At 37.7% G+C, this 16363-nt stretch overlaps 1 protein-coding gene across 5 annotated transcripts in view; it reads right to left on the bottom strand.

Annotated features, from left to right (window-relative positions):
- The window catches only part of EcR (Ecdysone receptor), a 187973-nt gene that overhangs the window by 11946 nt on the left and 159664 nt on the right, over window positions 1-16363 (bottom strand). The window contains exon 1 of one of the 5 annotated variants that reach the window (XM_053769152.2): window positions 15515-16247. The exons of 3 other annotated variants lie outside the window; for them this stretch is intronic. In XM_053769152.2, the coding sequence (XP_053625127.1) occupies window positions 15515-15953 (439 nt within the window). In that variant the 5' untranslated portion in view covers window positions 15954-16247. Of the gene's footprint in view, window positions 1-15514; window positions 16248-16363 lie in introns of those variants that run through there. One more of the 5 variants, XM_053769153.2, reaches the window with a different exon arrangement.

Below are 16363 nucleotides of genomic sequence, written 5' to 3'. Positions count from 1 at the left end.
ATCGCGGGAGAAAATCATTTTCGCGTCATACAGCTGTGTTACAACGTGGAAACTTCGCGTATGACATATTCGCACGGGACAGATAAAGTGTACACTTGACACGTTTCTTCTGATAGCGGACTAATAAACAATGATGATTAGAGAGAAATTGTTATGAATATTCGTGTAAGTATAGTATTCTTTGGAGAAAATGCGGCAATGAAGTTTGTAGTACCGATTCTTCTGGATTTGCGCTTTGAAGTTAATAAACTAAAATTAAAATAGTTTATAGCATTTTGAGAAATATTAAATATGTGATTTAAAATAATACCGCGTTACTTTAATAATACTCGTATATTATTATTTAGTATAAAACAAATATTCCAAAGCATCAAATAGGTCACTGTAATGATAACTCCGCCGTATTATATTTAATCAATGATAAGAAATTAGCAGTGTTTGTTGAACTTCTTATCGACATTATAAATGGAATCAAAGAAGTTAATAAAAACATTACATTTAAACATAATGGAATGGAACAAGTGACAATCAATTTGGGTCGAACTAAACATGTGTTTGGGAGTGTCCTAACACAGACTCGGGAGGAAACTGACTGTTGGGATATTTAGAAGAGGAGGGGGCGGTCGCACGTGGAAGTGTTTACATCCGCCGCGCAGCATCCGGGCACAGCGCATGCGCTGTTTCATGCAATCCTCTCCCATGAAACTGTGTGACTTTCGAAGAGCCATTTTTGATGGCAATGGGGAATATCAGTGGTTGACTATCTTTATTTGGTTTGAAGTTATTCTATCAGGACATTGCTCGTTTATAAATTATTCAAAATCTTTTAACAATCACATTAATATCAAATGGAGTGGAATATTCTAGTGCTTTATCCTAACCGTATGTTTACTTATAATATTTTACCTCCCGTGCGCTGTTAAGAAGGCAAACAACTATAGGTACTTTGAAGACGCCATGACTTTCAGTTAACGAAGCCCAAAAAATTCTTGGTTTGTTTCGTCATAGTCGTAAATTAGAAAGTGGTCACCAGTTATCACGTAGCCACGTACGTAATGGATATGCCACAACTCCCCAACAGTTCTGTTTATTGACGGAGTGCTAGACCTCCTGCGTCCCTCTCTCACATATGTTTACAGATTAAATCGGGTTTTTTGTCTCTATCTATTCCCCAATTTAGTAAACCGTGCACCCACGCTCCGACGCGCCTTTACGAGTAAACATGAGAATGGGTAAATAGAATAGGGAGGGAGATATAATTAGAATAAATGCATAGTTTCTACAATGCAACGTCAGTCGTTAAGTGTTGTAATGATAAAAGCAATACCATGTAATAATAAGTAATTAAACCGAATGAAACCAGAATCATGCACCGACTGAGAAAATAATGAGAAAATTAAATATCAAGCGAAGTAAATGAAAATCTCCAGACAAGGAGAAAAGGTAGAAAAGCTGTCCTTGGGCTCCGACAATGTACGAGTATATATCGAAGAAGTAACCGGGAGAACGTTCTAATGAGAGATCAAGTCAAGTGAGATTACGTAAACGCGCCATTCGTCCTATCTGTGGTCCTATCGATGCCCTTGCCCTGTCTCGTCTATTACGTGACCTCACTGCGAGTGTTGCTCGTGCATTAAGTAATACACGACATTGACTGATATAATAAAAGCCCAACATTTTTTCCTGTAACGGATAAATTATGACAGAAATGCACATGTACATGTACACTATTAACCTCATTACACGAAAATATAAGTGATGTAGGCCAAGGCATGTTTAGATGACGTAAAGTGTATCGTTCGCGGTCGTCATAAGGGCTAATTAAGCCTGGCTCCGAAATCACAAGCATTTGGGTCAACGACTCTTTGTTCTATGCAAAGTGATAACGGCGCAGGTCACCGCAATCACGTTCTTTTCAAACTAACAGAAATCATTAGCTAATTAATTTTTAAAAACTGATATTAAATATACAGTCGTAAGCATATAATAGCATATGCAACTAAAATAAATCTTTGAGCTGGTTTGTTAAGTAAGTTAGTATTACCTGAAAACTGTCTACACTTCTTTTGTCACCGCAATATTATCGACTCCATAAGATTATGTCGATGAATGATATAAATGAATGAATGAACGAACGATAGAATTTTCTATAATACATTCTCTTTTTGTAATTATTATATGTCTATTTACTGAAGTGTTCCATAAAATTAGTGGCTTTCTACCTAGTAAATGCTACGTAATAATAATTAATAGTAACAATTAGTCATAAACCGTAATATCTAGGTCATTAACAATTTCCAATAACTGAGCAGTGATGAGGAAAACAGAGTTAAAACCACAAAAGTAGGTCAATCATCTGAGATCGGAAATCGAGGCCAAAGTAACAAACCGCTGAACACAGATATTTCTCACGTGACACCAAAATAACCATTTCTCTGATATTTCAGAACAACATTTCAGTCCATGCTTCATAATTTATTTATCTTATAATACTTGTATTGTGGTAATAAGGGGACAATACTGATAAGTGAGGTTCGTTTCGTCATTTCATTCTTACTTGTGATCGATCCGAAATGCAAATATTTTGTTCTGGTTGGTTCCAAACAAAAGCGTTGACTTATAAAACTGAAAGGTATATTCATTGAAAGGAAATAATCATAAGGAATTTTTCGGAAAATAAAAACATAATCCTCCCCCAAGAAAGGAACTAATTTAAAAAAAATTACTATCAGAAATTTTTAAGAGAAACTGTGTGTCTCCGCATTCCAGGTTACTCGGACAAAAAAGGGACACAATGAAGGCAGAGTGCACAAGTATTTATTTTAATATACCACCCAGGAACTTAGGGGTCGGTGACCGGGTATCAATATAGATAAGCTGCCGACGAAACTGTTATCGGCCGACAAAGAATGCTTGTTTACAGCGATTTCTATACGCACACTGATTTGGTCAATCATAATTGTTTTTTTTCTTATTGTATTAATAATGTTTGTATTATTTGCGGCAAGGTTACCAGGTTATCGATATCATTACCAGATTGAACATGTTTTAACTTTACTAGTAACAAAAAGTGACTCCAGAAAGAATCATTCATGTAACATGTGTCTACGTATTATCAGATATCTGTAGGCTCCACTGAAAGGAACTTCAAATAAATGAATACAAATTTAAATTATACTGTTACGTGAAACCATGTAATTTTCAAAAGCATTTCTGAAAAATATGCAATATTTTCCACCCTAATTACTAAATCGTGTTTTCTTCGCATCAAACATTAAGAGCTCACATTCGAAATGAAATCGTTCTCGAACATTCGAGATACCTACTACATTTTAAAACAAGAATGTATCGTTAAGTAAGGTTTAAGTGTAAGTAAGTGTATACAGGCAACTGGTCACACCAGCAGGGCCTCTTCGCCTCGTGACCAGATCTCAGTAACGAGCAAAAACTACAACATCCGACCAACACGATAAAAACTGAATGTATACCGATACATTTCGATGCGCGAATTGAAACATGCTGTCTTGTCAACCTAGAAAGGGTTTTAAAATTTATGGCTGGCTGACAATAGAATAAATAATAGGAATACTTTCTCAAGATCGCTCTACTTCCAAGATCGTACGTAAATTAATAGTAAATATCTTATAATCTAGAGATCTTACACTATTTAAGATGGACAGATCAATACGGGATGTATTGATCTGTCCATCTTGTTAAGTTACTCGAAATCTCAATAGTTTACTCCAGTCCAAATAATCTAATTTGTACAAATAATTGCATTTAACTCTTTTGAAATTACAGTTAACTATTTGAAGAGAGTTCAGTCAGAATGTAAAGTATGTTACTCAACAGTTCCGCTATCTTCTTCAACTGATTCAAATTAGTTAAATTCAAAAGTTTAAGTTATATCAAAAAGTTAACTTCACGCGAACTGATGGGACACAAATACTCTTCTGCAGTGTCATACCTCGTGAACTGTGTCATGGGCTCGCCCACGCTCGGCGGAAGGTCGGTCGCCCTCCGCCGGCACTCATTTCATTACTCAATAAAGAACGTCTGCATCATTAAAATAATATGTAGTATTTATACATAACGAGCATACTGAAAAATCATGAGGAACATCAAAACAATGAGGAAAAACGTGGTTATTAAAATACATCTGCCAATCGGCGTTACATCCATGCGCATTGATTTGAGTTATTATCATATCGAACACCACCAACAAAACCCCTTTTAACCCTACACAAATTTCGGTAAAAAGGCCAAACGAGTACGCCGTGGCTGTAATAATAATCGGCCCTGTCGGCATGATTGATGGCTCGAGGATGACGAAGCGCACTAGACATACGAAACCTTTCCCTGTCCCTGCTTCCTCCCCCTACCGTTCATTCAACGTTAATGCTCACAGCAAAGAACTTGAAGCAATGACTTTAATCACTTCCCAGGCCTGCAATTAAGGCAACCCAAAACCGTTACAAATTCCAAACCTCTCAGTCATAAAGTCAAATCTTTGTCTTGTCCACTTCTTCGTTTCACGCCTTGAAAATTCGATTTGCTGTAAAATATAATAGATACTTGGAATCGAAGACAAACCAATTCAATTTAAGTCTCAACGAAATTCAGTTACTTTTCTCTCCGATAAAATTCGGAAAATCGTCACGAGGAACAGAGAAGATTAAATTTAACTTAGGTTAGCTTAGTGACTTCGTTGCAGCTGTTGATTCCCACTATGTTCGTACTTCACAACAAAAGTCTATGTCCCTTATTTCGAAAGGTTTCAATAAGCGTTGTATATAAATCATTTACCAACCACAGGAAATGGCTATACAATGACTAAGTATTTCTGGGCAAACGATAACATCAATAAAAGCTTTCTTTGCATATTGATTGTATAGAGTCAAAGTGTGGAAATATCCTTGGACTCGCAATCAATAAACCGAGTGTTCACAGTCCAACACGTGAACCGATGGATTAATAAAATATTAAAGGAATTGCGCAACCCACATTCTATCGTTCATATGACGAATTGCCATATCAACGCAAACCTACGCTTTGATTCCATGTGGGGAACACGGAAAACAAATTATAAATTATTCAATGCAAGAACAACAGACAATTTGTGTAGCTAATTGATCCGTATATCCTCACTAAACTGTTCGTAAATTAAGTTCTGTTCAAAGTTTATTCATATCACTGAACTGTGAGGACCAAATTCTCGGACAAGTTTCATAGCTCCAGACCAATTAGATTGGTGTTGCTACAGAAACAAATGCATTGTAGGCGCATTTGCAATGTTTCTGCAAGTCGGATCTCGGCAAGCTGCGGTAGCCAGCGAGAGCAGTACATTCCTCGAGTCGGCCGACCGGTTCCCGGCGACTGTTTATGGCCGCACCAGTTATAAATAGACTCACTGCAAACCATCCATCTTAGCAATGCTTTACTTCTAAACCGTTTCGATACACAACGACATTTTCAACGTGCAATCCTTATTTTCACTACATGAGATGCATGCATGGAACTAGATTGGCAGACAAGTAATCTCGATCGCTCCGCACAGGATATGCAATTTGGTCAGATGCTACCAGTGACATATTGTATCGTTAGGACAATTTATACGGCCTTAGAAGACTATCTAGACAATAGGCTTGTTAAGAACAACTTCATGTTAACGGAGCTCTATAAAACAATCTAATCAATGCAGCAGTCAGATACGGAATGACAGATTGTCCTAGTACACAGTATGTAGAAAGCATTGCAGTTAATTTGAGCAGATCGATATCGACATACATTATAACTCGCGTGCAAGTAGTTGATTGCTAGTACAACTCAGAAATAATGAAGATAAAATCAGTAAAACATGGCGACTGACTGCTCTCACGAGTAAGCTATTTCACTTTCACTACATCGAGTACCAATTACTGATAAAGCCAAATTAACTGAAACTAACTACACATAAGTCGGAGCACTTTATATAAACTGGTCTGTTAACCTAATAATTGTACTGACCGTCTCGATTCCTTACAACTCAAGCACGAATTTTGAACTAATTCAGCACATACGTTCAAATTACATAATGTCAAGCACGTGGTGTCAAGAGCAATGACCTCCGAATATATAACACTGATATCTAAAAAGCTGTTATCAACTAAATTTTGGAAGATAAAAACTGACATACTGTCGCGATAACTCGACAACGCCATCAAACAAAGGAACACTTTAGTAATCCATCAATCAATGATGCTTAACCGGCTTTCTTATGAACTTACTCAACAGTATCTACATTCTGCGATCGTATTTCGCACTGTAGTCACCCACTTTAACCGTGTTGCCAATTTGTTGCATAAACGACCTAGTAATGTCAAAGGGGGTCATTGTCGCGTTGCGCGGACGCCGCTGATCCGCGCCGCCAGGTACTTGCCTACTCGCCTCTGGTTGCAGGTTAGATAATTATATCGATTGAACCCCGGTCTCCTTCGGCGTGTCTGTGACCCCGATGTAAATAACCTGAGGCAGTTGTACTGTAAACAACTGACGCCGTTTGCGTCAATCGCTTGCACGGCATGGCCACGGCGTTGCCTCGCCCAGCCATTGATATGTTCCTTTTGACTTCTTCGTACTATTTTAGGTACAGATCAAACACTGAGGAAGCGAAGGAAAGCTACACGTAAACAGGGCGTAACACATAATTTCTGGAATAACTCTACAGTCAATATGTAACAAACAGGACAGGACGCAAGGAATTTATCGGGGTTTCAGTAGAATAAAGAGCCTTGAAAAGATAAATGGTAGGTATTACGTGAATTTTCTACAGATGCGAGAGGTGCCAAGTATCCAGGAGTTACTTAATCTTAGTCGTATTGCCGCCATTTGTTACAGATGTCCGGATGGCGTGCTCGGGACGTATCAGCAAAATGCAGGAATATTTCTGAATCGCTTCGACATACAAGCCACAATGTGATCGTTAATGTCTACTTGAAGCGCTAAACGTATAATTTGTGTTCTGTGACAGTTACTGTTGAAGACATCAGTCGTAAATTCAATAAGGTCCCAGTCTATTTTGCTAACGCTATTTTACATTGCCTCTGTCAAAGTCAATACTTGCATGGAAATTGTTATTAAACAAAAGCAGCAAGTGGAAACTATGTACATTCAGTAGTTACACTATTGAGTATGTTTAATCTACAAAGTAAGGTGACCTAAATGATAAGATTATTTTCAATAGCTTTACACATGAACACATGCAAGTGTGCATGCTTGTGTGAATCCAGCGAGTTCGTTCGTACAATGACATTGTCGACCTTGACTACTGCCTCGTATTTAAGAACACACACACTCTCACCTATTTGCATGTTGTTCGCTTCAGGAATGTATTCGTCATGCACACGTACATTATTTAAATCTAGCGAATGTAATGCGCCTGAAAACAGAAGAAGCAAGTTGTCTTGTAGTTTTTTAAATAGAATGGGCTCCTCTGTTTGTGTCGGTTTATAGCTGAATATAAGCCTGGTGTCTGGTCGAATTGATAGAGAACAGTTCAACACACGATAAGGTGAATGCCAACGTGCCATGCAGCGGTGCACAGCGGAGCGACCAAGGCCAAACGAACAGAATTATCACAAGTGTGCATATCAGAGTGCATGTTAACAACACTCATACTGCGTATAGGTTATGCATTGCATTCAAGAATAAATATAATCTGTACAACGATGATTAATGAGTTTTCCTGGTGTCTCGTTTCAAGATTATTTGTATCATTTTAGAGACTATCGGCAGGAACCAGTAAATATATTTTTGTTATCTATTGTTTTTGTTTAGTATTAAGATTGTATGTTGTTGGTTCATCTTGAAAAAAAAAACTGTTTAAAGATTATTTAGAATACGAACACTTTTAATTATTATTATCGGAATATATGGGTACATAAGACAGCTTAATCGGATTCAAAATGAGACTAAAATTTTCTGAAACCTTTTAAACCTTAAACAAATTATTATGTAGATAGCCAAGCTACTAATATACATTATTCAGTGAATTATATTTGTCGTAATAAAGAATAAAAACATCGGAGACATGATAATCTCTAAACATTTGCTTTGATGTTAGAATAGTCGGCACATTAAGGTTCTTATTTTTTTAAACGGATGACGACAGCTGAAGGTAACATCAGCAAAACAATTTATTTAAATTGCGATACTTATATGTTTTATTTTTGCCCCACCGACACATTAGACCAAGTTTGTGATCTATCGTTCTGAAGACTTTCCGCTTGCTTTTCTGTAACAATCGTAGGTCTCTCACAGATATAAGAGCACTCTTGTCCGTTGGTATATGGTATCCCTAAAGACAAATTATCACTCAACGTAATTTTAAATACACAAGCCGATCCTTTCAATTTTCCGAGTTTAGAAATTTAGATCTATAAAGCGCCAGCAAGTTAAAATAAATTTTGTTTGTTTGCCCGTCGACGTCCGCTTGCTTCGTTACGTAGTTAACGCAAACTGGTTTCAAGTTTAATGGGCATTAGAATAATGTTGTTCAAAACAATTACCCAAGTTAAACTGTGAGAAACTTCGTCGCTATTTGGAATTTTGGAGGCAAAAAACACAGGGCGGGAATAGAGTAGAACATGACTCATGTAAACATTGCACGTTTTATATTACAACATGTTATTTCTTATTGGATAACGCTAGGACTTATAGCTTAGTGTAGGTTGAGGATGACACAACATAATAAAACGACAGCCAATGCAGAGGCGGCTACAACTACGGTCTGTACCCGAGACAAATAGATAAGTAACATAGTTACAATAGGTGATTATAGTTCAAAGTCACGTAAACTTAAGTTCCGCGATGAAAGAGACTCCATTGATATGCGATCCGCAAAGTTACACAATATATAATAATAAGATTGTCGCCGGAATGTGATGTTTCTTTTTATTTGCTTGGATTTTATTTTATCAATTATTTTAAAATACATGAAATTCGTGTCGTAATTTATAGTTTTCTTAATATTTATTCGACTTTGAAACGCTAATCACTAGACTGGCTAGTAGCATCCCATTAGATATGTTGACCGGCATTTGATTTCACACAAAAGCCAATGCATTTCAACACGCAATATTATAATCGAGCTGAGAATAATTTAAAAAAATTGTTAGACATATTTCATTAGTTAAGTTCACGAATCAGGTTTGTCTTGTTCTTACCATAGAACCGGTCAAACGTTACTTGAGGATCATCGCCCTACACTATCAGTTTGATTGACAACTAGCGGGTACTAAACTAACAATGGCTTAAGAGCAAGATTTAGCAAGCCCGTTACGAACAAATTAGATCGATGCCCGTGAGATCTTCCAGTCTCCAACAGAACAGTGCAATCTCTGTTCAAACAGATGCTTCTGAATGATAAAAGGAAATATGAAACGATGTTTTGTACAGTCTATTGGCTGTATTGAATTTAATCGCAATAATCTTTTCAATTCGATTCTGAACAAAGATCGATTCTTTGGAAAAAGAACCGTAGATTAAAATAGTAGATAGTGACCACGAAGGCGGTTTGCAGGGACAAAAATATCGTGTTTCAAAATTGGAACTCAGTGATGTGACTGAGATAGTGTACCAGGCTGTTAGAGCATCGTAGGTCGAGATAATAGAAGCAACAAGCGCCTCGGAGCAGCGCGTGCGCAGCCGACCGCGACGCGCGCTCGACCGCACATCCGCCATACTTCTTCCTAGAGTTGCTTCTTATAAGAAAACCATTCAGTATTCTTCTAGCCTACTATTTCACTTTTCAAACCAGATTTTGTATTTTCTTCCGATTTGTGATACAATCTTTTACTTTTATCAATAGTTTTTGTTGTTTAAAATTCATGTACACTTCATTCATTATACTACCATCCAAATTAGTGTGAAAACACGTAATGTATGACGTGCGTGGCCTGTTTTTTTTAAACATAAGTGTCAACTTGTGTCAATGAACTTTCAAAGGTTACCTACAACGGAAACTAATCTTTTGTTTTAGATAATGCCTACACGCTAGGTATTTTAAAATCGATATTTCCTGTAATATCCGGCTATTTGCAAGTTATGAATAAACGTAATTATTGTGTAGCGAGGGAATATAAATCCATTCCTAATATTAGGGTTCACACAATAAAATAGGATGGCAGAGCTTTATAAAAGCGCGCTTTTAGCGAATGAGGGGTCAGGCAGACCATTAGATTATTCAGCCAAGTCAAAGGGTTGCCAAAAACGTTTTTATTTAATGAAAATTTGACCCTTTTGACTGCGTCAGAATCGGCAGCTGGTGGTGTAGTATAGATTAATGTTATTCTAACGCTATTGTCGGCTTAAAGGCAAAGCCGACACTTAATAGTTGCCAGGCTCATCCGATTTGTATGCTAATACATTCCCAAGTCGGACTTACATAAACGGAAACCGCTAACGATCTGAGAACAAGCTCTAGAATCACGATATTATCATTAATTGAGCTCAGTGGCATGATTGTTGTTATATAACATTTATTAAAATCATAGGATGAAGTCATAAAGCTATCTTCGAGCGAGTACTGAAGAGGTGAGCGACCTCTTTGATTAAGGAATCATCAATCATGCAAGGCTGCTCTACCAACGAGGGTATCATATTTCACACGTATTGAAAACGGTATGACGCTTACGAACCACACTAATATTCAAACCCATTAATGGGACGAATCGGTGTCATTTTGTACCTCCCTGTCGGATCGATCACATTACATTCAGGTATCGTTGGTATCTTTGTGTTTCAAACCTATTTATTTACTATGTATTAAATACTGCAATATGGTTATTGCTTTATTTACAGCTCAAAAATCTGTAGGTCTGAAGAAACTTAAACAACCGGACGCATTGGGACGCACCCTAGAGAATGGTAAAGACCCGTTTAATTGACGGGGAGGGGGATAAATCTGACAGAATAACGTCAAAATGGGTCAAAACCCTGGGCTGAAATAGCACATTCCAACATTAACATTAATAGAAAGGCCTGTTCTTGTCCAAGGTTCTGCTTGCGAGGTCTATAACCCTTTCGCTGCGGCAATGCGAGCGATTATTCAAATCAAGAAACAAATAATTTCCGGCTAAGTCAACCGGCATGAAGTAATTAGTCCTGGACTAGTACATGATGGCTGGCTTTGAACCTATTTACAGCGACGTGTCAAAAAACCGGCGTGACCTTGGCGCCCCCGCGCGGACGCGTCGATACATTCACCTCAGGTGGGGCCCGCGAGGTACAATTGTACCCTTCATTTATTGCACCATAATATTATCTCACGCATAGAGCAATACATTCAAGGAAGCCGCAAAACGAAATGGTTAGCGAGAAACCTAAAGAAAACGACACGAGCTCTCTGAATCTGTTTCATCTTTCTGTAACAAAATCTGCTTTACTATAGGTACATCAAGGCCGTAAAGTAAGAAAAATAAAGAAAAGAAAAACAATATAAATAAATACAATAAGTTTAGCGTTTCATTCCATTTGATTCTAAAGAAATTGGTACGTTGTTTATTTAGTCCTCCTACACCTTTTTCAATCATTAGCTAGTAAACTGAACTCATTTATCGCTTAGTTTTCCATTCACTGTTTTATGAATAATTATTTATTTTAATCAAATTGGAATAAAATAATTGTGTTACATTTTAGGTTCACGAAACATTGATAGATTACATTACGTGCCACATGGAAAGGAACGGAAATATTCCATTACAGAATATAGCTAGAAGTAAAAATATTGCGGTGACATTTATGTCATTTATGTATTACAGTCTTATTACATGTGGGGTAATTTAGGTCTGGTATAAAATTGACACAAGTGTTGGGCGCCAAATGTAACACTGCTTTTCAACAGCGCGGTGTAAATGCGTTCCTTTCCAAGCATCTCGCATACATATTTTCCACTTTCTTCTAAGAGCGGCCATGCGATGAATCCAAGTTTCACACGAGCAAGTAATTGACATGTTTCATATTAGATACTTACCCAGATTTAACTTTCTACACATAGTAAGTATATGCGCAAATATTTGTTGTTGGGTGAAAGCAATGACGACGTTAATAAAATTGTCGGAATTGAAGTATGGATTTCAGTATCGGTATTTACTTTTAATACTTTATAGGTTCCGCTCCCATAAACATTTTGTGATAAAAATATCTTGCGTGCTATTCCAGCTTTATGTTCAACCTGTGTACCAAATTTCACTGAAATCTGTTCAGTACAATTTTGCTTGCGTGAGAGTCCTTACATTTATGGAAAGTAACGCCCGTAACACTTGTACTCAGGATGACATGATAGCAGTTTTTGATGAAACCATTGAAGTGGCTTGGATCTGGCAAAAAATATTTAATATGCAACGGCATTGCAATATTTTTGCATTTATAGTTTTGGCATCGATACGCACGAAGTGGAAAAGTAAGATTATAGCCTATGGTAGCGTAGTGACACTTATATTTTTCTTAGGGCTTTATGATGTGTGTCTTCAGAAACAGCTATACACATATGTATGATACAGTGCATAGCCTTATACAGTTTTTGGTGGTAGTCGAATCATCACTTTGTGTGTTTAACAATGTATGCTTTGCTATTTTCGGCGTTTCATGGTCCTTCCTCGTCACTTCGGTTTTTCTCAATGTCACCGCGTCATTTTTTAAACGACAATTAGCTTTTACATATTTGCAAATGTTAAAAATAATGCACTTCCTTCTCGGCATTCGATCTTGTGACTTAAGTTAAAATAATTCTATATTTTGAAAACTTTATACTTATTTCCAAACTAATATTATAATGCGAAAGTCAGTCTGAAAATCAACCTCCAAAAGACTACCTACAATGGGGGGTTATAGAGCACGCGGGTGAAGCTAGTATTTAATATATTAGAAAAATATACATGTACTCATATTGCCCATAATACATATAGTTTTAGTAATTGTGAGCCCGCATGTTTTCTAAATAGGCAGTTATCTAGTCTATGCTTACAATTTTATTGGCATTTTGTCCAATGACTTTTGATGCGGGCTACTTTATTAAAGGCATTAATTGAATTTACGTCATATACCCAGTTATTTTGAATGCGTTATGGCATACCTACCTAAAATAGAGCAATTCAAAAAGATATATCTTGTTGTAACTGCAATTATAAAAAACATACAATTTTAAGACTGTGTCCTTATGGGCAAAAAATATTTTATAGTACTTTTCTATTCCTTAATCAATATATACAGAGCTGTGCTGAGGCTGAGCAGATAGAGCGTGAAGGAAGAGATAACAACTTACTATCGCATTTATAATATCTATTAGTTAGGATATTTATTAGAAATATATATATTTACATATGCTCTCGCGTCCTAACAATACCTACACTCTTCAGCGTGCTAAAGTTTCAATTAATAGATTCATGTATCTATGTAGGTAGTTTCTTATTAAATTCTCAAAATCCAGCAAGTCAAAAGCGATCAAGATTACCCGGTATTTTTCTCGAAGCATGAGAAGTTGGGCAACTAAGTATATCATGCACACATACGTGCCTTGTCAGCCGATGCGATTTAGCACCAGAACCAAGAGCAAACCGGTCGGACAGGCCCCGACTCCGCTCAAATTGTTTACGCTGTCCGTGTATCATTGGCGAATCGAAACCGTCTCAACTCAAATGAGAGGAAGCGATTATTGGACTCACTTTATTTGAGATAAAAATTATTTTAGGGTAGACTTGCATTTTCGTAATGCTAATTGAAGTAATTGTAGCGTTTGCCACATAAGCTTTTACATGTTGAAAGCAAATGGCAAGTTGTGAGTTGTATTTCTAATTTGAATTGTCTATGCTTTTAATCACTGTAGGTGCATTGGATACTATTTTGTGATAAAAAACATAGAAATATACCAACTTGCTATGCAAGCAATGCAATAGACCAAACAGTAATCTGTTTGGTCTAATGGTTGACAGGTAGAGAATGCCAACCTATATGGCGTTAAGCACCTTTTGTACATATTTTTTGTGCAATTAAGTTTATAATAAAAATAAAAAAATAAAGAATATATAAATATGCAGTGTGTCTTGAAATAATTTCCGGTGGGCTTTGGAAGGCAGGCCTCGTGCAAGAGGCAAAAGAAACAAAACAGAAACGAACAGTAGACAGTAACAGTACAGTAGGTGTCACACATCATAAGTCACCGCCGCCGCCGGCTATTTAAGTCAGATAAGAATTCTTTAAAGTAACATAAATAGTTTCTTAGCCAATGTTGCCTGTTTTAAAGAGGGAGGATGGATGGCAATCAGCCCCTTAAGTATATTATCCGTCCCTCACTAAAAGTGAACGCTTGACTTATCATTCAAAGATTGATTTTATATTGCTTTGCACATGCTTTTTAAACTAAACTTAAATACCTACCTAATGACAAAAAGAAATTCCCGCTCGAGTCTTGAATTTTTTCATAAAAGCCTAGTTTTCGAACAGTACGGAATAAAACTAAGATAACTTGTTTTAGAATTCAGTTTCCGTTTGTTCCCACACTCATATTTAAAAAAAAAAAATCTTTTCTACATTTTTTCTCTAAATACATCTAAACGTAGCAGGTAGGTAGGTATCGTGTTGGTCTAGGACCTAGTAGGTACACTACGTTTTTTGTTAGGTACGACATAAACAATCTTTACTTACCAACTTATTGTTGAATTTTTGCTATAAATAAATCAAATATTCCTATTAGTTCAAACCAGCTAAATAATAAAGTAGCCCGGAAAGTAGGTAGTTTCCTTAAAGTTAATTTTAATTAAAATACATTGTAAGATTGTTTATTTATTAAGATTTCTAAGAAAAAACAGATTTTTAGGTAGGTATAGATAAATTTCAAGACAAATAATTTCCAGATGCCTATTCATTCTATTTTTATCCTATTCACCCACACGTCAGGCAATCCGTCATCCAGTAGATCCCATGTATGTACCAGTATGTATAGTTAGGTATCTATCCATCTACAGTACACATACAAAATTAGAAAACACATTTCGATACTCATTCGAATTGGAAAATAAATACACCTAGTTCGTTAGCTAGCTAGTACCTACCTATATTTTAAGATCTCACGTTATATTGATAAGACGGATTCCTAAAAAAATAAGTAGGTAGGTAGTTACTTGGTATAGCTGTAGATAGGTACCTATCTAAGGTCAATTCAATAGAATAGATGACTCAGTGTACTCGGACCAACAGACTTCACTTAGATAAGTAGATGCAGTTACATTTACTTCTGAATGGAACCAAAATGTAGGTAAACAAAACGATTGTGATTCCTCGCCGGTACGGAGACATCGACTCGCCGCCCGGTCAAGGTATCCGGGGCAAAGGTCAATGACAGCCCGCCTCGCCGATCCAAAGCCGAACGATTCGCTTGCCGCCAAAAAAATACGCAAATTTCTAGCTAGCTATACCTACTCACCTAAGAAGGTAAATTTACTTACACAACTAATAATAATAAAGATTCTCTAATTCTGACCTGATGACATCGATTCGTTTTCCGATTTAGGCGTTGTGGGTGGCATTGGCAAAGGCATCGAAGGTAAGGGTTGCGTGGGTGGCTGCTGCTGCTGCATCGTGCAAGCGTTGCCCAGCAACTGTGCTGTCGCCGTATTGTAGGAAATACCATCATCGTAACTCCAGAGTTCCAGCCCGCCGTACTCGGGCGAGGCAAGCGATTCGGGCGACATAACCATAGCCGGCGGCAGACCGAGAGCTGAGGACGACGTCACTTCGGACGAGCTCTCCTCCAGCATTCGCAGCGTCTGGAACCCTCCGTTGTTGGACCAGCGGCGTCTCATGTCTACGAACGCGTCACCCGCACCGATGTCCACGATCGCCGAGGGACATCCTCCGACGTAGGCTTTCACTTCACTTTTTCCTCGCACTAAACAATCTAAACGCGACTCTATAGACATACACCATTCGTCTACGCGGCGTCGAAACTGAAGCGATTCGTTATCCACTGTCTTAATTTTATTGCACTCCAATAAGACTGGAACCTGCAGCCTTGCAAATATAACTTTTCACAACACAATCCACTCAACAGGTTAGAAAACACGCGAGTCCCACTATTGCGTCCGATGATGTGGTGATAGAGAGGTTACCGCGACGATCCGTAAAAACAAACACGTTGCGCGCGCGCGACCGTCGTTCTCGGAGTACGTAGAGCGAGCGAGCGAAGCGGCGACGGACGCGGCCGCTCTCACTACTCACTGCCACGGTCGACCGTGACGTCATACGCCCCGCCCCTCGCCTCCCCCTGTGGCCGCCGCGCAGCCGTGGCACAGAAAAGTCGACTACACTACCGATGCCGGCGACCGAATGC

Source organism: Plodia interpunctella, chromosome 3, assembly GCF_027563975.2.
Source record: "Plodia interpunctella isolate USDA-ARS_2022_Savannah chromosome 3, ilPloInte3.2, whole genome shotgun sequence".
NCBI lineage: Eukaryota > Metazoa > Arthropoda > Insecta > Lepidoptera > Pyralidae > Plodia > Plodia interpunctella.
This window is presented reverse-complemented; position numbering and strand designations above follow the sequence as displayed.